Below are 26,755 nucleotides of genomic sequence, written 5' to 3'. Positions count from 1 at the left end.
ATATGGCACAGAGTTAAAAGAAAAAAGGAATCCAATACCAAATCTTCAGGAGAGTTTATCTTTAAATTAAGGGCAGATAAAGAGAAGTCCACAAAGGAGTATTCAGGAAAGGACCAGAAAATTATAAAGAGTATGTGGTCCCCACAATGGCAAAAAGGATCATGGTTTTTCAAGAAGCTAGTGATTCCACTAACCAAAGGAAGGGATTAATACAGATTAATTAAGGATTGAGAAAAAATCATTGGTTTTCTGATTGTGTTCAGTAGTTTTAAAGGAATTTCAGTGGAGTGATAAATCATGTGTGTGCTGTGTGCTTAGTTGTTCAGTCATGTCTGACTCTTTGACACCCCATGGACTGTAGGTTCCTTGGTTCATGGGGATTCACCAGGCAAGAATACTGGAGTGGATTGCCATGTCCTCCTCCATGGGATCTTTCCAACCTAGGGATCGAATCCAGGTCTCCCTCATTGCAGGCAGATTCTTTACCATCAAACCACCAGGGAACCTATGCATTCATCCATTTATTTATCTAATTCACTCATTCTTTGGTATTGACACCTAGACCTAGAACTGAATTAAAATGAGATTCAGTTCAGTTCAGTTCAGTCGCTCAGTCGTGTCCGACTCTTTGCGACCCCATGAATTGTAGCACGCCAGGCCTCCCTGTCCATCACCAACTCCCAGAGTTCACCCAGACTCACGTCCATTGAGTCAGTGATACCAACCAGCCATCACATCCTCTGTCATCCCCTTCTCCTCCTGCCCCCAATCCCTCCCAGCATTAGAGTCTTTTCCAATGAGTCAACTCTTCGTATGAGGTGGCCAAAGTACTGGAGTTTCAGCTTTAGCATCATTCCCTCCAAAGAAATCCCAGGGCTGATCTCCTTCAGAATGGACTGGTTGGATCTCCTTGCGGTCCAAGGGCCTCTCAAGAGTCTTCTCCAACACCACAGTTCAAAAGCATCAATTCTTCGGTGCTCAGCCTTCTTCACAGTCCAACTCTCACATCCATACATGACCACAGGAAAAACCATAGCCTTGACTAGATGGACATTTATTGGCAAAGTAATGTCTCTGCTTTTGAATATGCTATCTAGTTTGGTCACAACTTTTCTTCCAAGGAATAAGCGTCTTTTAATCTCATGGCTGCAGTCACCATCTGCAGTGATTTTGGAGCCCCCAAAAATAAAGTCTGACACTGTTTCCACTGTTTCCCCATCTATTTGCCATGAAGTGATGGGACCAGATGGCATGATCTTCGTTTTCTGAATGTTGAGCTTTAAGCCAACTTTTTCACTCTCCACTTTCACTTTCATCAAGAGGCTTTTTTAGTTCCTCTTCACTTTCTGCCATAAGGGTGGTGTCATCTGCATATCTGAGGTTATTGATATTTCTCCTGGCAATCTTGATTCCAGCTTGTGCTTTTTCCAGCCCAGCATTTCTCATGATGTACTCTGCCTATAAGTTAAATAAACAGGGTGACAATATACAGCCTTGACGGACTCCTTTTCCTATTTGGAACCAGTCTGTTGTTCCATGTCCAGTTCTAACTGTTGCTTCCTGACTTGCATACAGGTTTCTCAAGAGGCAGGACAGGTGGTCTGGTATTCCCATCTCTTTCAGAATTTTCCACAGTGTATTGTGATCCACACAGTCAAAGGCTTTGGCATAGTCGATAAAGCAGAAATAGATGTTTTTCTGGAACTCTCTTGCTTTTTCCATGATCCAGTGGATGTTGGCAATTTGATCTCTGGTTCCTCTGCCTTTTCTAAAACCAGCTTGAACATCTGGAATTTCACAGTTTATGTACTGCTGAAGCCTGGCTTGGAGAATTTTGAGCATTACTATACTAGCGTGTGAGATGAGTGCCATTGTGCAGTAGTTTGAGCATTCTTTGGCATTGCCTTTCTTTGGGATTGGAATGGAAACTGACCTTTTCCAGTCCTGTGGCCACTGCTGAGTTTTCCAATTTGCTGGCATATTGAGTGCAGCATTTTCACAGCATCATCTCAAAATGAGATTAGAAGTAGATAAACTGGCTGAGATAACCAAAAACTTCTCTCCTATAGAAAGAAGAGAAGAGAGCCCAGGAACCTGCAATGCAAGCAGAGTTTCTCATAAGCAGGTTGAAAGCATCCTGAGATTTCAGCAGTATAGGCTGGAGGAAAGGGAGGAAAAGCAAACTGAGCAGAATGGGGCCTGGGGAAATTCAAGCATGGCTAAGAGGTGGTTGGGGCTTCCCCTGTAGCTCAGTCAGTAAAGAATCTGCCTGCAGTGCAGGAGACCCAGTTTTGATCCCTGGGTTGATCCCCTGGAAAAGGAAATGACAACCCACTCCAATATCCTTGCCTGGAAAATCTCATGGACAGAGGAGCCTGGTGGGCTGCAGTCCATGGGGTCCCAAAGAGTCGGGCATGACTGAGTGACTAACGCTTAGACTGACTTACTTAAGAGGATGTTGAGTGCTGGGAGACAGGGTAATCCAATAAGCCAAATATAGGAAACAGTCAGTTGGGGAACTAGGAGAAGAATCTATGGAAAAGAGGCAAATAGCAGGGTCTCCATCAAGAGGACTCAGGACAATGTCTTTATTCCAGAGGAATCTTAGAATACTTTTCTGATTTTCCATTGCTCTGTAATAAAATACTTCAAATTTAATGGCTTAAAATAACAATTATTTTGTGTCAAGATTTTGTGGATTAGAAATTTGGCAGAGTTTAGCCCATTGATTCATCTACTCTATGTGGTGTCAGTTGACATCAGTTATTTGTGTTCAGCTAGTGAATGACTGGTCTGGAGGGTCCAAGACAGCTTCACTCACACATATGTTTAATGCCTTTGTGAGGACTGAAAGCTGAGTTCAGAAACCAGAAATCTTTCAGGAGGAGAAAGTATAAATGACGCTAGCTGTGGAGGCAGTCTTTGAGTCAAAATCACTCAAAGACTGATAGCCAGTCATCTCAAGAGCTCACATAGGGATCAGTTTTTAAGGGAAGGAGAGGTACTCATTCCAGTGTAATTTAAGGAAGCAGAAAGGAGTACATAATGGAATGGCATGCGTCCTGAGGGCTCAGAGGGCAGGGTTATATGAGCACTTCAGCAGTGACACAGAACTTGAAAAGGAAACTAAAAGAATGGAAAACTGGATGAAACCAAGACAAATAATTGATAAGGCAAGTACGGTGGACACTTGAGGGAGGGCAAGAGATGGGGCTGATGATGAGGTCATAACTACCACTAAGGCAAGCTGAGCTAAAAAAGAGTGGGTCCCATTATCTCTTGCCCTCCTTCATCTCTTCTCGAAACAACCAGAGAGAGAATATCAATTAGATCTTATGTGTCCTCTACCCATCAAAGCCTTTCCATTGCCTTTATTTATTTTTAAAATTGAAGTATAGTGGATATACAATAATATATAAGTTATATATGCAAATATAGTGATTTGCAATTTTTCAAGGTGATACTTCATTTATAGTTACTATAAAATATTAACTATATTCCCTGTGTTGTACAGTATATCCTTATAGCTTATTTTATACATAGTAGTTAGTACCTCTTAATCCTCTTCCCTTTCCCCTTCTCTATCCCCACTGATAACCACTAGTTTGCTCTCTATATCTGTGAGTCTGTTTTATTTTTATTCTATTCACCAGTTTGTTGTATTTTTTCGATTCCACCTATAAGCGATATCCCTTGTGTTTAGAATAACATCCATACCACGGCTGACCCCTTCTCCCTCTTTGGCTACTAACTTCATTTAGCATCGCTCTCTTTGTTTCCCTTTGTGCACATTGTTCCCCTATCTGTAATTCTCTTTCCACCTCCCTTCTTCAAGATTCTGGCCCTATCTCCTTTTTTAGATCTTACCTTGAATGTCACCTTCTCAGAAAGAACTTCTTATCTGTGTAGCTTGTTCCTGTAATTCTCTTTCTGATAACTCTAGTTTTGTCTTGGCATTTGAAGGCTTCTAATCTGTAATGGCACCCCACTCCAGTACTCTTGCCTGGAAAATCCCATGGACAGAGGAGCCTGGTAGGCTGCAGTCCATGGGGTTGCTAAGAGTCGGACACGACTGAGCGACTTCACTTTCACTTTTCACTTTCATGCATTGGAGGAGGAAATGGCAACCCACTCCAGTGTTCTTCCTGGAGAATCCCAGGAACGGCGGGGCCTGGTGGGCTGCCGTCTATGGGGTCGCACAGAGTCGGACACGACTGAAGCAACTTAGCAATAGCAGCAATCTGCAGTCTTACATTTGCTTACTTACTTGTGTACTCTTCCTTATTCCTCTCCCTGGAGAGACAATAAACTCCAGAAATATAGAAACTAAATCACTGTTCACCCAAACCTCATGTGATATCATACTGTAGATGCTCAATAAATATTTGTTGAGTTTGAAAATGGGAACAGAAGTTTCAAGAATAGTAGAGTCTGATTAGAGGGAGTAATTCCCTGTTGGTGATCCATGAGGTAGAATAATTTAAGGTGGATTAGGGAGGAGACCTGGGGCTTCCCTGGTAGCTCAGACAGTAAAGAATCTGCCTGCAATGCGGGAGACCCAGGTTTAATCCCTGGGTCAGAAAGATCCCCTGGAGAAGTGAATGGCTACCCACTCCAGTATTCTTGCCTGGAGAATCCCATGGACAGAGGAGTCTGGCGGGCTACAGTCCATGGGGTCACAAAAGAGTCAGACATGACAGAGCGACTAATGCCTGGAGAATCCCATGGACAGAGGAGTCTGGTGGGCTACAGTCCATGGGGTCACAAAAGAGTCAGACATGATAGAGCGACTAACACTTTAGAACTTTGGAGGAGGCATGAATTGGCCACATGTATGGAGACAAAGTGAGGATCAAAGCATTGGAACTTAACAGGTCAAAAAGCTATGAAGACATTAAATATTATTTTTAAAGTTATGAAGTAAAGACATTAAATATTATTATGGTCAACAGCATGGTAGTCATGATAGCATATCAACCTCTAAGTTTAAAGGGGCTTATGTCACATCCAGTTATCAGGGCTCATAGGTCCATACTCATCCTTACTTTGATTCTTCTGCTGATACTGTTAGTTCATGCTGTCTGTTCTTGCCTGTTGTTGGCCTCTATGCCCACATCATCACCAGAGATGATTGAAGTCCTGTCAAACCCTCAGCTATCGTGTCCTTTTCTTTGTCCCTTTCATATTAATTTAGAGCTGCCTCACGTGTCTCAGGGCATCCTTTCAGTCTTACCTGCTTTGACACCTAGCTCATCTATTGCAGTTGCCTTTTCTACTGCACTGGTGCTATTGACGGGGCCAATGGTAGGTGTAGAAGGAGGAGTCCCCAATCTCCCAGTGTATATGTTAACAAGCCAGGCACAGGTCTTCTCAGATCTAGGATTCTTCCCAACATATCTATGTTTCTGGGACTTGATCTCAGAGCAAAAATGGCATGATGGACCACAATAAAGGCTATCTGTCTTATTCGACATAATTCATTTCAATCCTATTATTTTTCCAGCTATTAAACTGTCTCCTTTGGGATGAGGCAGACTTGCATCTATATAGTTTTACCAACTCTTTTATTTATAGGATATATAGTAGGTCACTGTACTCAACATACTAAGGATTTTGCAGTGCACAGTTCTGATCTTTGCCATAGATTTCAGATGTTACATAGAAACATAATATTTAAGCCTTGGTGTCTTTTTTTTTTTCGAATTTTCATGGTAATGATTATAGCTGAGAAAGTACACATATATAGATTCCAAGAGTTGGGTGAAAACACCAGCTAATATGTCGGAATATTAATCTGCAACATGATCTTAAATATGAGATATGTCTTGGTTTCTCCAGGATGCTATAAATAATACTAGAGACCAGGTAACTTATACATAACACAATTTTTTTTCCTCATGATTCTGGAGACTTCTGGAAGTCCAAGATCAGGGTGCCAACATTATTAGATTCTGGTGAAGGTCTTCTTGTTCCATCCTCAATTGGTGGAAGGGGTTAGAGAGCTCTGTGGGACCTCCTTCATAAGGGCACTAATCTCATTTATGAGGGTTCCAGCCTCATGACTTAAGCACCTCCCAAAGGCTCTTCCTCCTATACCATCACATTGAGCATTAATATTGAATCTAAATATGAATTTGGATGACACACAAAATTTAAATCATTGCAAGGGGGAAAAGGAGACAAGACTTTAACTTGTTATGATAGCAGTTAAATGAAACTGAAGATTAAATTCTAAGATGACCTTGCAGTGGGGAAAGTGAGGCTGAGGGCATATAGGCAACTGTTCAAAATCCTTTAAGGTTTCAGAAGATACTGAGGAAAGAGTTAGAAGCTGAGGGTGAGAGGAAAAAATTGACCAACATAGAAAAGAATAAATGTTTGGGGAAAAGTCTTGAAAAAAAAAAAAAAAAAAAAAGCAGATTGAAGGAGGGTGGTTCTATTCAGAGCTAAAATTGAAGCTTACAGCAGGGAACCAAGGAAAAGACATTTTGAAAAATATGATAGGATGGTATGAAGAATCTTTAACACATTGACCAAAGAGCAAATAAACAAAAAACAATGGGGCTGGATATAATTTATTGATCAGATTCTGGTTACAGTTGGAAATTTTGTTCTGTGTGATTCTGGATACTGTTATGAGTTTCATCCCAGGGATATATGTTAGCTGTTGACAAGCTGTGCCATTTATTAGTACCATTAGGTTTTGTAAAAGTGTGGATATTATTTTTCTGCATCATTTTGTTTTGTTTCTCATTTTGACTAATATTGAAGTGTGTTATCTATTGTGTATCAGTTAAACAAGTGTTTATCCTTAAAATCTTAGAATTGTTATTATTCTTCAATTCATGATATATCATGCATAAAAATAGAAGAAGATTATAGCACTTTGCCATGGCTATTCTCCCTGTATTAAGCCCAGTAGGGTTTTAAAGACTAATTTGTGGTCAAATTGATTTTAGTCGCTAAAGAATATATTAAAGAAGGCAAAGTCCATTTTAATGATCATGTATATTTTTAAGTGCCTCTAAGGAGCTGTTAAGATTGGCTTATTTGAAGGTTGTTGGTAGTAATTGAAGTATTATGAAAAATGATGCCTGTTTCGTGAACCAAAACAGATAATATTTAGTATTTTGTATCATTTTTTCCACATATCCTTTAATGAATCAATTCCTGTTGATCTATTTCCTCATGGATTGCCCACAAAATTATATTAGAGATAAAATAAGAAATGGGCAGCATTATCAAAGGATGGTGAACACAAATATCAAAGAATAAGCTTTTGTTACATTAACCTCTAAATCTTTCTCAAAACAATCATGCCATGCTCAGTATATTCCATAAAATGAAGAAGTCAGGGTAATTCCCAGTGCTACATGATTATAAATACCTAAGAGTGTCAACTATGATTTGCAAACTCCCAAATTGGCTAGATTTGAAGAGTCATCTTTTCATCTTAGACAGAGGCACATTTTTAGCTTCTGGTCTTGATAATGATAGTACAGTATAAGATAAACATGATTGTGAGTCTTTAATGGAGCCATGGTTGCAAGGATGCCAATAAAAGAATCTGTTTTTAATAGCATATACATGGAGGCTTCACCATGATGCCTTCTTTTTTTTAAAAGAATTTATTATAGATTTTTGTTTAGTTATACATGGAAACATTTATCATAGGAGGGTCAATAAAAGCAACAAATGGAAAACAAGAAAGTGGGGTGAATAGGTATGAAACTATAGCCTTCATCAGGTCAGTTCAGTTGCTCAGATGTGTCAGAATCTTTGCAACACCAGGCTTCCCTGTCCATCACCAACTCTCGGAGCTTGCTCAAACTTATGTCCATCGAGTAGGTGATGTCATCCAACCATCTCATCCTCTGTTGTCCCCTTCTCTTCCTGTCTTCAATCTTTCCCAGAATCAGGGTCTTTTCTAATGAGTCAGTTCTTTGCAACAGGTGGCCAAAGTATTGGAGCTTCAGCTTCAGCATCAGTTCTTCCAATGAATATTCAGGACTGATTTCCTAAAGGATTGAAATCCTTTAGGATCTCCTTGTAGTCCAAGAGACTCTCAAGAATCTTCTCCAACACCTCAGTTCAAAAGTTATCAATTCTTCGGTGCTCAGCTTTCTTTATAGTCCAACTCTCACATCCATACATGACTACTGGAAAAACCATCATAGCTTTCATAGTTAGAGGAAATAGATTTAAATCTGAGTTTAAACACCTTGGTGAATCTACTTAAGACTGCTGAATCTTAAAATATCCTCATGTCTAAAAAGGTAGAAGCAAGACCTTTCTCACTAATTCCTTCTAATATCAATCAGAATAAGTTTGACACTGTTCATGAAATTCTTAAAGCATCTTGGTTTAATTAAGAAACACTCAAAAATGTTACTTTGGTTGATAAAGGAGGAGAACAGGGAATGAAGGAGGAAGATGAAGAAGCAGAAGACAAGAAAGGAAAAACTAGAAATATAAGATAATTCAAATTTGAAAAAAGTACTTATATATGAATAGATAAAAGACTGTGCAAAATATATAAACATGTTGACACTAGTTTTGTGATGAGATTATGCCTTTTATTTCTTTTTAATATTATGTGTATCTTTTTTTTCATGAAGTACATTCATTCGTTTTAAAAGAAGAACCCATTTTAAAAACCTAACAATTAAAATTATTCTTTCTACTTTAGATTTGAAGTTTGTATTTAAACCTCCATTTCAAATCTTACAGTCCAAGATCAGTAACAGATTGCTAATGCATTCCCAGTAGTATTTAAATTTAAGAAACTAAGAAAGGTCATTTAACCAGGTGAGTCAAAATTAAAAAATCAATTAATATATTTTTAAGGCAAGATTTTTTTCCTTTTTGCTCAGTAATGTTTTTGGACAGTTGCTGTGTTCATAAAATAGAACATTTTGAAAAGCAGTATTTTATAATGAGCAAATGTCTGGTATTGATACAAATGAATTATTAAATTAGGCACCTTTTACAGTCAAGTCATGCAATAGTAGAAAAGTCCTGGTAAAAACTTCTATTTAAAGAGCTATTAAACTATTTTTCTATTTTTGAAACAAACAGTTGCCTATTAAGATTTTCCAATTAATTTACAAGACAACTTAAAATTTTGCTCATGAGCTTTGGGAGGAAAATGTGTCAAACCTACCTACTTCCCTTTGGCTGTTATTCAGCTTAATTTATTTAAAAATGCATTATTCTAGAAACACTAAGCAAAGGTGACAGTTTAATTCAGAGAGAATTGTTTAGATTCACTATTTTTATTTTGAAAACATCTGAATGAAAAACCACTATAAATTAGAACTTACAATGAAGAAAATAAGACAAACAGAAATTTTTATCTAAAGTGACAACAGAGTAAAAAAACTAGAAAATAAAAGAATGAAAAAGTGTTCCTTTCCTTTTTTTAACTTCTCATGAGATTCAAGTGAACTTCAAATGAGCATGTTGAGCAAGAAATAGAATCTTTTCCTTTTTTTTTTTTACAGCATATAATGAACCCAGAACTTAAAAACACACACACACATATTTTATTAAAGATAGCATTAAATATCTTTTAAGATTTACACATTTTTTACTTGCTCCATGAAGCTGAGAATTTCTTTTTAAATAGGGCTTTGCTGAACTTTTTTTTTTTTGCAAGATGGAATTGAAGGAGCTCTATAGAGCATATTGATTGTGCTCTTTTCCAGATAATTCATTAAGTCAAATCTCCACAGATAGTGACTTTTTGCTCATTTTCAACTTCACCAGTGAAATGTTTCCTAGCTTGGAGTTCTTTTGTGCAAAAATTCCACGGGCTTTTTAAAATTTTTCATAAATAATTTAGCAATTTTTATAATACAGTTTAATTTTTCATATTTCTTCCTCTTGTGTAGAAACATTCATATATGAACATTTCAGTTCAGTTCAGTTCAGTTGCTCAGTCATGTCGAACTCTTTGGGACCCATGGACTGCAGCACCACAGGCCTCCCTGTCTGTTGCCAACTTGCCGAGTTTACTCAAACTCATGTCCATTGAGTCGGTGATGCCATCCAGCCATCTAATACTCTGTTGCCCCCTTCTCCTCCTGCCTTCAATCTTTCCCAGCATCAGGGTCTTTTCCAATGAGTCAGTTCTTCACATCAGCTGGCCAAAGTATTGGAGTTTCAGCTTCAATATCAGTCCTTCCAATGAATATTCAGGACTGATTTCCTTGAGGATGAACTGGTCAGATCTCCTTGCAGTCCAAGGGACTCTCTAGAGTCTTCTCCAACACCACAGTTCAAAAACATCAATTCTTCAGTGCTCAGCTTTCTTCACAGTCCAACTCTCACATCCATACATGACCACAGGAAAAACCATAGCTTTGACTAAGATGGACCTCTGTTGGCAAAGTAATGTCTCTACTTTTTAATATGCGACCTAGGTTGGTCATAAATTTTCTTCCAAGGAGCAAGTATCTTTAATTTCATGGCTGCAGTCACCATCTGCAGTGATTTTGGAGCTGAAGAAAATAAAGTCTGTCGCTGTTTCCATTGTTTCCCCATCTATTGCCATGAAGTGATGGGACCAGATGCCATGATCTTCATTTTCTAAATGTTGAGCTTTAAGCCAACTTTTTCACTCCTCTTTCACTTTCCACAAGAGACTCTTTAATTTTTCTTCACTTTCTTCCATAAGGGTGGTGTCATCTGCATATCTGAGGTTATTGATATTTCTCCTGGCAGTCTTGATTCCAGTTTATGCTTCATCCAGCCCAGTGTTTCTCATGACATACTCTGCATATAAGTTAAATAAGCAGGGTGACAGTATACATCCTTGACATACTCCTTTCCCTATTTGGAACCAGTCTGTTGTTCCATGTCCAGTTCTAACTGTTGCTTCCTGACCTGCATACAGGTTTCTCAAGAGGCAGGTCAGGTGGTCTGGTATTCCCATCTCTTTAAGCATTTTCCAGATTTTACTGTGGTCCATACAATCAAAGGCTTTGGCATAGTCAATAAAGCAGAAGTAGATATTTTTCTGGAACTCTCTTGCTTTTTCGATGATCCAGTGGATGTTGGCAATTTGATCTCTGGTTCCTCTGCCTTTTCTAAATCCAGCTTGAACATCTGGAAGTTCACGGTTCACATTCTGTTGAAGCCTGGCTTTGAGAATTTTAGCATTACTTTACTAGCATGTGAGATGAGTGCAATTGTGCAGTAGTTTGAGCATTCTTTGGCATTGCCTTTCTTTGGGATTGGAATGAAAACTGACCTTTTCCAGTCCCGTGGCCACTGCTGAGTTTTCCAAATTTGCTGGCATATTGAGTGCAGCACTTTCACAGTGTCATCTTTTAGGATTTGAAATAGCTCATATGGAATTCCATCACCTCCACTAGCTTTGTTCTTAGTGATTATTCCTAAGATCCATTTGACTTCGCATACCAGAATGGCTCTAGGTGAGTGACCACACCATCGTGATTATCTGGGTCATGAAGACCTTTTTTGTATAGATCTTCTGTGTATTCTTGCCACCTCTTCTTAATATCTTCTGCTTCTCTTAGGGCCATACCATTTCTGTCCTTTATTGAGCCCATCTTTGCATGAAATGTTCCCTTGGTATCTCTAATTTTCTTGAAGAGATCTCTAGACTTTCTCATTCTATTGTTTTCCTCTATTTCTTTGCATTGATCGCTGAGGAAGGCTTTCTTATCTTTCCTTGCTATTCTTTGGAACTCTGATTTCAAATTGGTATATCTTTCCTTTTCTCCTTTGCTTTTCACTTCTTCTATTCATAGCTATTTGTAACACCTCCTCTGACAACCATTTTGCCTTTTTGCATGTCTTTTCCTTGGGGAATGTCTCTGTGGGGTCTCTGGGTCCTGGTGCACACAAGGTTTGTTTGAGCCCTCTGAGAGTTTCCAACAGGTATGGGGTTTGATTTTAAACATGATTTCACTCTTCCTACCATCTTGCTAATATTTATCAGTTGTGTATATTACTAACATTTATCAGTTAGCTTTTGCTGTGTAACACTCTACCTTGAAACTCAGTAGGTTAGAACAACAGGTATTTATTAGTCTTTCAGATCTTCAACCAGGAAGTTCTTCAGTTCTCTGCTGGGATTATTCATGTGTCTCTAGCTAGCTGTGGTTTGACAGGTGTCCTTGCTAATCTTGCCTAAGCTCTCCCACATGTCTGGTTGTCAGCCAGTCTGGTGTCTGAGGTACCATATCTGGGACTACTGGGAAAATTTGGTTCTGCTTCACATGTATCATCTTCTAGTTATCTGGCTAAGGTGTGTTCTTATGATGAAGGGGGAACCGTGGAACAAGAGAGCAAAAGTGTTCAACCCTTTGTGAGGCTGACATTTGCAAGTAGAACAACATCACTTGCATTGTATTCTGTTGGACAAAGAAAGGCAATGGTCAGCCCGGATTCCAGAGATAGAAAAATAGAAACCGCTTCCTCATGAGAAGAAGAGCAAAGTCCCATTGCAAAGGACATGGTTTCAGGAAAGGATGAAATAGTTGGCCCAGTTCTGTGGTTAATCTACCATGGATAGTGAACTCCACTTTTGCAAAAAAACAAAAAACAAAAAACAAAGAACAAGTTCCAATGGAAAGGTAGATAACTGCTTAGAATTTTAAGGAGCTCATATTTATAATTTAAAGCAGTTGCTCCTGAACAACATGACTCCCTTTTCAAGTAATATTTCCACACAAGAATAGTTCTCCTGGATTATTAGGACTCCAAAATTCACCTCTGAACAATGGCTATGTTGGCCTTTCTTAAATAATATTAACTATCTTAAAATATCAGTCTATATATTAATGTGAAAAAAATGTTAATCACTTCAAAATTGCATACCTTGTTCAAAAGAATGAAAACAAATGACCATTAGATATTTACCCAATCTCCTTTAGGTTGGCAGACCAAGTCAGTCCCCTTTGCTGAGATGACTCATATATCTCAAGTCTCATCTCTACCATCCCTACATATACCCTGTGTTCTATGACCCGATTTATCATAGCTTAATGTAGTTTATCTGATCCTTAGCATCTGAAATGTCGCTCTGCTTGATATTCTTTTCCTCTTTTCACATCTTGTTAATTTTGTATTCAATGTTGTAAATTCACTTCTAGGATTCCTGCTTCTCTTATGCCTCTCAAGTGAAGGTGACATCTCTCTTGTTTGTGCTGGCACTGTTCTTAAAACACTACTATTTATAGGTGCTATATGTACACTTGTTTAAATGCATACATCCTTCATATACTGTGACTAAAGCAGCAAAAACAATGGCAATATCTTTTTATCATCTATCTTCCCAATTATTCCCAGCACTGGGCACAATAAAAAGTAGGTGACTAATAGCTGTTACATTTAGTTGTTTAACTTAACTACTCTCCCTCCTTTGACACAAGAGGAAAATAAACAAATTTCTAAATCATTTATCCAAATTCACACCATTGGGTAAAGTTAGAATTATAATTAAATAAAGTCCTCTTTGACCCCAGATGTTATATTCTTTAACATGTAACTGTGTGAATCTCACATGGAAGACTTTCAATAAGTAATTGGCATGTTTAGGTGGATCTCTCAGGAAATCACTGCACTAAAAGCATGAGTAATGCTGTTCCTTCTACTTACTATTATTCAATCCTCTTCACTTTTAAGAATTATATTCATTCTATGTCGATTTATAGCCTTCTAGGTTTTTAGTGGCACCAAAATCACTGCAGTGGTGACTGCAGCCATGAAAGTAAAAGACGCTTGCTCCTTGAAAGAAAAGCTATGCCCGACCTAGACAGCATATTAAAAAGCAGAGACATTACTTTGCCAAAAAAGTCTGCCTAATCAAAGCTATGGTTTTTCAGTAGTCATGTATGGATGTGAAAGTTGGACTATAAAGAAAACTGAGCGCTCAAGAATTGATGCTCAACTGTGGTGTTGGAGAAGACTCTTGAGAGTCCCTTGGGCTACAAGGAGATCAAACCAGTCCATCCTAAAGGAAATCAGTCCTGAATATTCATTGAAAGGACTGATGCTGAAGCTGAAACTGTAATACTTTGGCCAGCTGATTGATGTGAAAAACTGACTCATTGGAAAAGACCCTGATGCTGGGAAAGATTGAAGGTGGGAGGAGATGGGGACGACAGAGGACGAGATGGTGGGATGGCATCACCAACTCTATGGACATGAGTTTGAGCAAGCTCCAGGAGTTGGTGATGGATAGGGAAGCTTGGTGTGCTGCAGTCCATGGGGTCGCAGAGTCAGACACGACTGAGTGACTGAACTGAACTGAAGTTTTCAGTGTGGGGGAATTGTTTTTGTATTTTAATTTAATGACATTTAAAAAGTGATTCTCCACGTACCTTTGAGTGAATTCTGCATATTAAAAATTTGTTTTCATCTCTAGAACAATATTTGCTGGATTTATCAAGGCATCCCTGCTAAGAGAGTGATATAACAATAGAAATGTAAGACATTGTGGAATTTTTCTAGTGTACATATGTAGAATTATCATCATTATTACCTTTTAATTACTAATTCAACCTAAAATTAGAAGCATCTTTTTCTTGTAGGTCCTATACCTATATCTGATGTTCAGAAACCTAGGGGGAAATAAAAAGAATAAATTAGTTAAATTATCCTTACTTTATTGAAAGACATCATTAAAGTACACAAGTAAAACTTATATAGCACTGACCCTTAATTACATTATGGTCAAAGAATGGTTAATAAATCTGGAACTATACCACCTGATTTAGGTTTGGATTCGTATCTACCACTTATTCACTTTGTTCTCTATATCTCAGTTTTGTCATCTGTAAAATGGGGATACTTTGAACTGATTGTTAAAATAATTAATTAAAATAATCCATGTACAGGGCAGACAATTGTGGCTGACATAAACTAAGCACTGAATGTTTATTACATATGTCAATACAAAATATATGAGATTGAATCATATGAAATTGCCAAATTTTGATCCTATTTGAGTACAGAATTTAAAGTTTCATATGGGTCAACCTATCAGAAGGAAATAGAGGTATAATGAGGACAGAAGCTCTTATTCAAATATTCCATCCTATGTGACATTTTTCCATTCTGTGTGTTTCCTGTGCCCTTGATTTGATACTGATTATTGGCAGACTCACTTCATAAGCATAGAAGAAGAGAGAATAAATAGTCTAAGGCTGCCTTTCTAGTAGGTAGGGGCAGGAAATGATTAGGAAGAGGCTGTGTCTTGTCACATAATTGTCCACACCCAATTGTACTGCAGTGTATTTGAGAAATTATAAGAATATTAATTTCAAAAATAAAGTTTACATTTATTTATTAAAGGCATCTTCAGATGTCCTTTGACCATAAAGTCTCATTCTACTGGATCTGAACAAGTTCGAATGGTTCTTTCTCCCTCTGCCTTTTGCCTGAAGCTAAGAGCCAATAGTTCACGTTTCTCTAGTGAGTGTACCCACTGTGTCACAGTACTTTTTTTTCCTTTTTGAAGAATCAGAGTATTATTTAGATGCTTTGAAATGAAGGGCTTCTTCTTGCAAACTTTATACTGTACTATTTTTTTTTTTTCTGCTACAAAAGCCTCTACTGGCATAGAATAGAACCAATCTCCATTTCCCTCACTGGCTATCTCAAGCTTACATCTTATATCTTTGTGATTCAGTAGAAAAACTGAATTTCACTTTCAGAATTCTAAATTTATAGGTGATATTTAAAGATGATATAACATAATTAACTACAATCATAGTTTATAAGGTTTCTATTATTTTAACTATTTGTGAAGTATATTAACATTATATCTACAAATAAAGATTACCTATAATGGCAACCCACTCCAGTGTTCTTGCCTGGAGAATCTCAGGGATGGGGGAGCCTGGTGGGCTGCCGTCTGTGGGGTCACACAGAGTCGGACACGACTGAAGTGACTTAGCATAGCATAGCATAATTTTACTATTTTTTTTTTCCAGCATAGCTGGTGATTGAGTTAGTACTGATCTATCTCATTTACAGATGAGAAAACACAGGCCTCGGTTAAGGATTCAATTTTATTACAAAACAAATTAAAGATAGACCTGATCAGACAACAAATGATTGCTGACTCTTGGTTAAGCACACTTTATTTTTATAATAGAACATTTACAGATAATGACTTGATTTCCATTAACTATTGTTGTGGCTGCTGTTTTAAGTTCTAATGTGCAATCTGGTTGAATCTCTTCTTGTGTACTTGATAGTATAACATACACATTGAGTCCTAGTGATTATGTTTTATAACGAGTTACTGACAAATAACATTTTATACCTGGAGAGAGTGTAAAACTATTATCTAACTTAGCTCTTGAGCACTTGATTAACTCCAAGGAATAACTTAATTTTTTAAAACATTATCTTTGTAGCTCAGATTTTAGTGCTATTTCGGTACATAGAAGTTTAAAAGGATCTGATGCTGAGGAATAATGAATAATATATGTTAAGTTTCATCCATTAAAGCCCACTAAACAATCCAGTACTTTGATATCCCTATTAGAGGAGAGTGTTCCAGTCATACATTTGAGTCTTTAAAACAACATTGCCAGAGATAGAAATAATATAGACGATTTGAGGAGGACCACTGGGGCCTTCACTTATTTTCTGACATGGGCATCCTTGACAGTGATCCTATGGATCAAGGGAATCTTTTCCTCCTGTCTGGGGAATGTTGAATGTGTCTTTGGTTTATTCTTCTAGGTCCTCTCTCTGCCTTTTTCTTCCCTGGGGGGCTGATTTCTGTGGATGATATCTGCAGACTTCTTGTCCTCTGGCTTCCAATTGGATTTGGCTCTTGGGAGCATTTACAGGAGATCAGAGGAAGGGAGGAAAGAGATATCAGGGCATTTATTTATCACAGGATAGCTGCATTCATCACCCAAATATCAGAACTCCTGTCGGGTGACCCTCTCTACTCTCTCTGTTCAGGACCCAGTAACCAGTCTCTTTCTCTTCATTCCTGTGTCCAGGAGTGATAATTACACTTCTTTAGTACCTGTTTTGGTGATTTCTTTCTACCCTGACCTCATCTTTGTAAATTGTCCCTTATTAACTCTCTTCAAGTTATCCAAGTCCTGCTAGGATCCTGATACCCTCAAAGGAGAGTCCTACTTTATTTCCAGGTGATTCCATTTAACCAAAGAGGGGAAATATGAAATGTGATTAGGTTTTATGGAACATTTCCTATGTCAGGAAATGTGTTGGATACCTTATACTTGTTCAGTTGCATCCAACTCTTTGCAACCCCATGGGCTGCAGCATGCCAGGCTTTCCTTCACTAGCTCCTGGAGTTTGCTCAAACTCATGTCCACTGAGTCTGTGGTGCTATCCAACCATCTCATCCTCTGTCATCCCCTTTTCCTCCAGCCTTCAGTGTCTGCCAGCATCAGGGTCTTTTCCAATGAGTTGTCTTTTTGCATCAAGTGGCCAAAGTATTGAAGCTTCAGCTTCAGTATCAGTCTTTTCAATGAATATTCAGGGTTGATTTCCTTTAGGATTGACTGGTTTGATCTCCTTGCTGTTCAAGGGAGTCTTCAGAGTCTTCTCCAGCACCACAGTTATACTTATTAACTCATTTAATCCCCATACTAATATTTTGAAATTGACCACTTCTGTTACTTAGAGCTGAAAGTTCTAAGCAGAATTTAGAAAATATGGATTATTAGGGTTAAACAATTTGGCATAAATTCATGATGCTATCCATTCATGAAACTATCTAAGTACATCTTAGAACAAAACTCTACCCCTAATGCATTTAAATCTTTACAGCATCATCACAAATTAGGTAGTAGGACATCCTTGTTTTACAGATGATAAAGGGTAAGACACAAAGACATTGTTACATGCTCATATCACACACATGAAATATGGTAGAGCTGAGATTTGAACTATGGCATTCTGGATGTAGAGAGAATATTTTTACTCATTGTATTACAGCACTATGCTTTGTAAAACATACTTCATCATTACAACTTCTTTTTTTCCAAATTCTCTCTGTCTTTCAATTATTGGTTTTCCAAAAGGAGACAACTAAACCAGCATTATTCTTCTGTTTATAGGAGACTCCTTTCAAGGCTAAACTAATCTGTGGTATTAAAAGTTAGTACAGTTATCACCCTTGGAAGGGCTAGTACACAGAAGTGGGTGTGAGAAAGCTCTGAGGGTGCTGGTCATATTCTTTTTCTCCATGGAGGTTATGATAATATAAATGTGTTTAGTTTGTGTAGATTCACTGAGCTAACACTTAAGATATGTGTGCTTTCCTGTGTTTGTATTGTGCTCACATTGTGCTCAGTCACTCAGTCATGTCCAAGTTTTTGTGACCCCATAGACTGTAGCCTGCCAGACTCCTCTGTCCGTGGTATTTCCCAGCAAGGTACTAGAGTGGGTTCCCATTTCCTACTCCAGGGGATCTTCCCCACCCAGGGGTTGAATCCGTGTCTCCTGCTTGGCAGGCAGATTCTTTACCACTGTGCCACCTGGGTAGCCTATATGTATATTATACTTCAATAAAAATATCTTATAAAATACTTTTTACAACTTATGCTTACAATGGATTGAATTATTTTTTATCAAGAACTGATCAACAGGTTTTACCAATAAGTTTGGAATCAATTTTGCCCTCCTTTTTGGTGTTCTCTTGCTCTTGATGTTTCTCATAGCTAAAGATTCAGAATCACAGAGAAGTATCTTGATTTTCTTAGCAACATAGATGTCCAGAGGCTGATCTTTCTGTAACCAGAAGGCTATGTTCAATTATTCTTTGCCTCTTTACCTTTTATTGGAGCATGCTGTTGAATTATCTGTATTTACTGGTTAGAAGACTGACACAGCTCTGAAGAGTCAGAAGCCATTGAGATGATTTTTAATTTATTTCTATCCCTTTCTCATTTTTTTACTTTGATTTTTTTTTTACTGTGTTTATGCCACTTACCAATAAACCTGAGTTTTTTTTTAAACATTGTCTTTACATTGTTTATGTATAAATATATAAAATATATATATAAATACAGAAGTTCTGTCATCCTGACCATGATCTAGGAGGACTGCTATCTCATTTTATGGTCCTTTCATCTTGATATTTGGGTTAGCAAGGAAGACGAAAATAAGTGAAGGTAGGAAATTTCTGAGTAATACCAAAATTTCCTTTTTAAAGAAAATATTAATCATGAAAGCAATTGAAGATAGAGAGCCACAGGGTCATATGGCTGAAGGCACTTAATGTTTTATGTGTTTTATAAGATTATTTTCAGACACTTGAAAAGAAAGCCATTAAACACAGGGGGGTTTTAAAGAAAACTACTGTTTGCATGATGTGTCACTTGCAACAAAAAGACATGGCAGATGTCTCTCACAGAAGATGAAAAGGGAAGAAAACAAAAGACAATTAAAAGTAACCAAAGGGAAAAATAAAACGGTAAAGTAAGATAAAGAACTTGAAGGCTCTGAGTATTCCCCCCGTGCCATCCACATTTACTAGTATTAGTAATTGAATATGGAGGGGCATCTAAGAGGAAACGGAACGCATTGTATGTGAGCTCTGTATTTTCTGGTAGATTCAGTAGTTAACCATAACTGAATTTATTTCTCATATTTGGCCAAAGAAGGAGAAGCCAAGGAATAATAGACTAAAACAAAACAAAACGAAAACATCATCCTGTATTTACTGTGTGCCTAATGTTTGCCAAGTCTGTATAGCACACCTACACTGTTTCACTTAAGCCTTAGAAGCTTAAGACTCTGGTGTGGTATTATTTCAATCCCCATTTTATTATTGAATAGATTGTCCCTCAGAAAGACTAAGTCACTTGCCTCAGACAGTGAAGCTGGTAAATAGAAGACCTCGGTTCAAAAAAAATTAGCTATTTCTGTCTCAGAAATGTGTGCAACTTTTGCTACATCATACCTATGTATGGAATGAGGAATGAGGTATAGGATCTAGGAAAGAAGAGAAAACCATTCAAGAGAAAAGACTTGGTTTCCTCAGGGTAGGCATAGTCCAGGAGGAATAAGACTGAGCACCTGAACATCCATGTAGTTACAGGCTAAATATTGTACATTTCTTTGAGCATCACTTTAATTAGACCATAGGAGGGGAAATTTCAATCAAAGTGCTTGAAATTACTTTTAAGTTCAACATGCATTAAGTGAGGAAGATAAAATCTCCATGAATCCTTAACATAAAACATATGCTTTCATAAGAAATTTTGAACCTGCCGTCACTATATACTTTTCACTGCTAGGCTCCTAGATAAATACATTCAGTCTTATCTGCTGGAAGGATGCTTTAGTGGAACATTCTGAGAAGCACTCTATTAGAGATCATGGTGGCTGTAACAAATATACATTGGATTTCTATTGCCATACTTTAATATATCACTGATTGCATGAGTTTGAATGTTATATATATCAGGAACTATCTTTTTCTGTATCACCTCACTGCTTTCTAGGTGCCCCAATGAGATGTGCCTGGAGGCCTCTGATTAGCCTCCAGTCCTTCCCTCCCTTTCTGTTTTGTTTGATTCCAGTTTAAAAGGGAAAATTATAAAATACCTGGTCCTTATGTATAAGCTTGTATCAAAGCAAGATGCTGTTTGCCTTGTTGATCTTCATCTCAGCTCCTTGTCCAAAAGCATAATCTTTCTACTCCTTGTATCTTGGATGCTAGGTGATTCTGACAACTTTGGGGTTAATGTTTTATTCTTTGCCCCAAGACTTAGGCCTTTCCAAGTCCCTGCCATTCTTTTTGAATGAACATTTTGCCACCCGCTTCCTTCCTGGTTTGACATACTTTATTATCTATCAGTCTATCTGTCTATCTAGATATATACATTTTATTAAGAATAAGTATTTCTGTCAACTAACTAAATTTAATTTTCTTCAAAACCTCACACATTTCACTATGAAATATTGTTTTTGTCAATAAGTTTAGAAGTCACACACTTCTCAAAAGGAAAATTTGCTCTTAGGAAAAAAAATGAGCATTTTCAAGGTATTGTAGACCTTTAACCAATATGAAAATAAAATCTTAATATTCCCCACCACCACTGCCAAGTTACTCTGGATTATATATGAGATTTCTTGACAGGTTCATTTTTTCATTTTCTTTGCTTATTAGTAGAGGGCTTCTCTTCATTTTTCATGAAAATGGCATTGTTGTTTCAATATTTACCTGTACATTATGTATAGTAAAAGTACTTTCTAAATGTTCTAGTAACATAGTGTTTTGTGGTCTCTTTGCCACTAGAATTTTATTTATATATAAATATTTATTTACATTAAAAATATATATTTGTATATACATTTCGGTTGTGTCAGGTCCTAGTTCCAGTGCATAGGATCTCCATTGAAACATCCAGGCTGTGTTTCTGTGGCTTGTGGCCTCAGTATTTGCTTCACATGGGCTTAGTTGTCCCATGGCATGAGATCTTAGTTCCCCAACCAAGACATTCACCAACCAAGGGTTCACCATCTCCCCTGCATTCGAAGGCAGATTCTTGACCACTGGACCATCAGGGAAGTCCCTGCCCTGGAATTTTAAATCAGAACTATTTGAATAGAATTTCAAAAGAATGACTTGTATTTATCTTTGTCAAAGCACATACGTGGCTCGATTCCCAAAGCTGAGTATGGAGGGACTGGTAGACTTTTTGAAGTGGTCAGTGTTCTCATTAAGTGACACATCTGGACACTGACAGGACTTGTCTTAGACATGGCTGCCTGGCTGTAGGGAGATCCTGAATCCTCTGTCTTCAATCTTAGAAGCTTCAGAGATGTCTTTTGACTGGAAACCAGGGTTCTTCTTGAGCTGTGTGAAATCTGAAGTTTGTGTGTGATTGAGGGAGTGGATAAGGAAAGGACAATTACCCAAAGGCTAATGTTAGACCCATCGTGTGACATCGTGAGGAAAGTATTTCCTGATCCTCAGACTATGGGAATTCCCATGGTTATTGCTCTTGAGTTTCTTTTACTGCTCCCCCATAGCATTACCTTTTAGAAATATTTGTTTTCCTTGCTCAACTCAAAGTTCCATGAAGACGGGGGTCATATCCAACTGATTTACTAGTGTATGTTCTAGCACCTAGTCCAAGTTTATTGGTGCTCAATAAACATCTGTCATTGATAAATTAGGGCTTTCTTGATATCTTGGGTAATTAAAGAGTTGTGAATGATTTCATATGAAGGTATTGGAGGCTTTAAACCAGAAAGAAATATTTGGGGTCATGACAGAAGAAATAAAATCTTTGAAAGATAATCAGATGGAAGGAGGAAAAGGCCAAGTAAGCAGCCCAATAAAATAGAATGAACAAGAGCCCCAGGAATTAGACAGATCTGGGCCAAAAACTTGGTTTTATCATCTTTTTGTTTTGTAACAAAGGGCCATATGCTCAACCTCTGTGTCATGAATAGCATGAGTATACCGATGCTAACCTCATAGAAATGTTACACAAATTATAAATCAATTTATTTAGTGGGATGTTTCTTATGAATAGTTAGTTCTTATGAATAGTTACTCCAAAAATGTTAGAAGTTATTAGTGGCTATTTTTTTCCTGCAATATAATTCCCAAGTATAAAAGTAAGAAAATATATGAAAAGCTTTTACCGACTTATCTCACTTAATTTAAATCATATTGTTTTAAAATTTGAGCCATCCAACATGTGACTAGATCATTCTAAGGCAGCATGCAAAATGTATATGCAGAGAATTATGGGTGAAGGATGGTGAACCCTCAATGATTACATATTATGTTTCCAAGCATGCTAAATGGTTACATTTTATGTACCCACCCAAGGCAAATTATTTGTAGTCTTTCTTGGTGTGTTTGCTGCTGCTGCTGCTGCTAAGTCACTTCAGTCATGTCTGACTCTGTGCGACCCAATGGACAGCAGCCCACCAGGCTCCCCCATCCCTGGGATTCTCCAGGCAAGAACACTGGAGTGGGTTGCCATTTCCTTCTCCAGTGCATGAAAGTGAAAAGTGAAAGTGAAGTCGCTCAGTCGTGTCCAACTCTTCACGACCCCATGGACTGCAGCCCACCAGGCTCCTCCGTCCATGGGATTTTCCAGGCAAGAGGACTGGAGTGAGGTGCCACTGCCTTGGTGTATTTACTTCTCCCCAAACATTGCCCAACTGCCTGATAATTTAAACATTTTTTTCTTTCCTTCATAGAATCAGCATTTGAAAAGATGAGTTAATTAGATCCATTAGACTATAAATCTCCAACTCTTGTTATTGAGAAAAATATATAATAGGTTTGGCTGAATAATGATTTATTGGTTTTTGTTTTCTACTTGAAGTTCTCTTTCCATCCATCACCGTTGGCAGATTAAGCATTAGACTCATTAAATATTCTTCAACATAGCTTTAAATTTTAAAAGGCATAATCGTAGAAATGGATACCTGGAAGCATGCTTTATTTAATTGGGTATATTTCTTATTTCAGTTCGGGAAGCAGCACATAGAAAACCTCTTCAGTGACCTACAGGATGGGAGACGCCTCCTAGACCTTCTTGAAGGCCTGACAGGGCAAAAACTGGTATGTGACTTAAAATATTTATAAGAGCTTCGCATTAACCTCAGCAAAATTTCAGACCAGAAACAAACTCATCATAGTTTTATGAGATCTAGTAAACTTCGTTAATTTACTAATTACTGATGTAGCTATATAGGACCTATTTCTGAATAAAACAACCTTCAATATTTTTACTTTGGCATGTTCTATCATATGCAGAACAAGAAGGTGAAATTTGCAGTAATAGATATTATTCTCTACTATTATTTGGTATCTGTTATTGATAATCTTCTCTACTATTGTTTGGTATCTGTTATTGAATGTATTTTAATAAGGTTTTTATACCTAATGACCTTTTAACTTTAACTGTTTTTAGTCTTTTTTTCTTTTCATCTTCCAGTTTTATTAACATATAATTGACATATAGCATTGTACATGTTTCAAGTGTATAGCATAATAATTTGACTTACATACTTACAGCATGAAATGATTATCATGAGTTTAATGAATGTCCATCATGTCATATAGACAAACTTAAAGAAGTAGGAAAATTCTATTTTTCCCTTTCCTTCTGATAAGAACTCTTAGGATATAAGAACACTTAACATGAAATATGGAAAATGGGGAGTTGCTGTTCAATAGATGTAGAGTTTCAATCATTCAAGATGAATAAATTCCAGAGATCCACTGTACAATATTGTGCCTATAGTTAATGCTATTGTATTTTGCAGTTAAAATTGTTTTAGGAGGGTAGATCTCATTTTAGGAGTAAATATTGCAGGCATCACAGTGTCAGACTTTCTAAACCTCCACAACTAAATGAGTTAATTCATATATTGTAATACAATATATTACACATATATTATATATACTGCATATTACATAATTGTAATACACTATACAAATGTTAGTTTAAAATTTATAGGGCAAGGTAAGACTTTGGGGATTGAGGGTAAGGTTTAAAGAACTGAAGATGATTGAGGTTTTGAGCTTCAGTGACTAAGACAATTAAGGTAATATTGACAGAAATAGTTTCCTTTAAGCCTATTTGGCATTATAGAATTTTGCTAGGCTCAAATCTCTTTTAAACTTTCCTAAAAATTGTGGGAATTAACTCATTTATATCCCTAGCAAATGTCTTTATGCATGCTGATGTTTCTCATGGTGGTCATTCAACTGAACTGTATAATGAAGGAGAGATTACCAAAATTGCTTTTGTGAAAGAAAAAAAAATGTTATCAGTTTTCTTGAGGAGTGGTTGATTCATGCTAAGAAACTCCTATGACAAGGGCAATTAACCCAAAGCACTTAAATTCATTATATTAATGCCTCGCAGCCTGTGATCATTTAAATGATTCCAACTGAAAAGTGAAATGTAGAAATTGTTTCATTTCTGGTAGATTGTCTTTCTCTCCTCCTGAGCAGTCAACATATTTTCATTTTGTTTTCAGCCAAAAGAAAAAGGATCCACAAGAGTTCATGCCCTGAACAATGTCAACAAGGCACTGCAGGTCTTGCAGAAAAATAATGTAAGTGGAGCCCTGGACAGAGTCTGAATACCATGAGACAGCTTGCTTAATGTTTGAGTGACGGCTTTGGTCCCAAATACAGAGAAAGCATTTCGGGTTCTCTCGAAATTCAAAGCAGTTAATAAGAGCACGTGTTCAAGTTCATGTGCATCTGCTTGTGGCTGATGTGATACAGAAAGTAAGTGCATGCAGCCATAGGGAGCAGGGAAAGTTATGAACCAGTAGCCTGGTTGGCCACTTTGTCTTGTTTTTAGATTTTTCATGATGAGGTTATATTTTGTGGACAGATAAAGTCCTGTTGTGAACTTATCTCCTTACAGCAGTGTTTCTGTGCAGAAAATGGCTTTTACTCAGCAATTCTTATTTTTTGTGAATAAAGTGTGTTCACACATGATGATGATGAAGTTTGTTTGAATTAACCCAGTGTTTCTTAGATGGCACATCCAAGTATGAAAGTTACACAGAAAAAATCAGTATTTCACCTTGTCGTAAGAGTTGCAAATTTATTTTCTATTCCTGTATCTGATTTGATTTAACTAGGAGAAAATAGATGTGTGGTATTAGAAAAAGTCAACAATCATATCTAAATAAGTGTGTACATGAAAGGACTCCTTGCCTCCTCAGAATGACTTTGAGATTCCTCCCCTCTCTCATGACATTGGAGGCAGCCCTCCTTTCTTATTAAATTCCCACAATCTTTCTAATTGACCAATATATTTACCAGGCATTTTTGGTAGCTTCCTAATTATATTATGTCTATCTTTCAAGGATAAATCCAAATAATTGATCACATACTCTTAAAATAACCATACTGAAAGATTAGTAATGTATACTCCCCCAAATATTGCTTAGCTCATCTGGCAGGGAGAGGACGTCTCTCTCGAAATGAAAGTGAAGGCGGTGTAGTAATTGGTCCATTTTTATGAAAGGTTATATTTAACCTATGAAAGTTATTTTAGAGAAACACTGTATACTTTTTATTATTTTCCTGCAGTGATTAACTATTTTCAAATTTTCTTCAGGAAAATAAGATCATCTATGGAATGTTTTCCTTTGTATGAGTCCTATTGTTTTGAGTTGCTAAGTCATGTCCAACTCTTTTGCAACCCCACGGACTGTAGCCCATCAGGCTCCTCTGTCCATGGGATTTCCCAGGCAAGAATGCTGGAGTGGATTCCTCCATTTCCTTCTCCAGGGGATCTTCCCCACCCAGGGATCGAACCTGTGTTCCCTGCATTGGCAGGCAGATTCTTTACCATCTGAGCCATAGCTGATTTCCAATGTTGTGTTAATTTCAGTTGTATAGCAATATGATTCAGTTATAAATATATATATTTTTTTTTCCATTTTCTTATCCATTATGATTTATCACAGGATTTTGAATATAATTTCCTGTGCTATCCCAGCAAGTGGGATCTTGTTATTTATCAATTCTGTATACAATAGTTTGCCTCTGCTAATCTCAAACTCCCAATCCTTCCCTCCCCCACCCCTCTTCCTGTTGGCAACCACAAGTCTGCTCTCTATGTCTGTGAGTCTGTTTTGTTTCATAGATATGTTCACGAGTCATATTTTAGATTCCACATGTAAATGATGTTTCTGTCTCTATGGTGTTTGTCTCTCTTTTTCTGACTTTGCTTAGTATGATAATCTCTAGGTCCCCCCCGTGTTGCTGCAAATGGCA

The 26,755-nt window shown here is 37.4% G+C and overlaps 1 protein-coding gene across 9 annotated transcripts in view; it reads left to right on the top strand.

The window, feature by feature from the left end:
- The window catches only part of DMD (dystrophin), a 2,656,945-nt gene that overhangs the window by 777,197 nt on the left and 1,852,993 nt on the right, over positions 1 to 26,755 (top strand). For all 9 annotated transcript variants that reach the window (XM_027533579.1, XM_027533577.1, XM_027533571.1 and 6 more), the window contains exons 3-4: positions 23,474 to 23,566; positions 24,994 to 25,071. In XM_027533579.1, the coding sequence (XP_027389380.1) occupies positions 23,474 to 23,566; positions 24,994 to 25,071 (171 nt within the window). The remainder of the gene's footprint in view (positions 1 to 23,473; positions 23,567 to 24,993; positions 25,072 to 26,755) is intronic.

The sequence above is a fragment of the Bos indicus x Bos taurus genome, chromosome X, assembly GCF_003369695.1.
Source record: "Bos indicus x Bos taurus breed Angus x Brahman F1 hybrid chromosome X, Bos_hybrid_MaternalHap_v2.0, whole genome shotgun sequence".
Lineage (NCBI taxonomy): Eukaryota > Metazoa > Chordata > Mammalia > Artiodactyla > Bovidae > Bos > Bos indicus x Bos taurus.
The sequence above is the reverse complement of the archived record's forward strand: the minus strand, read 5'-3'. Positions and strand labels throughout refer to the sequence as shown.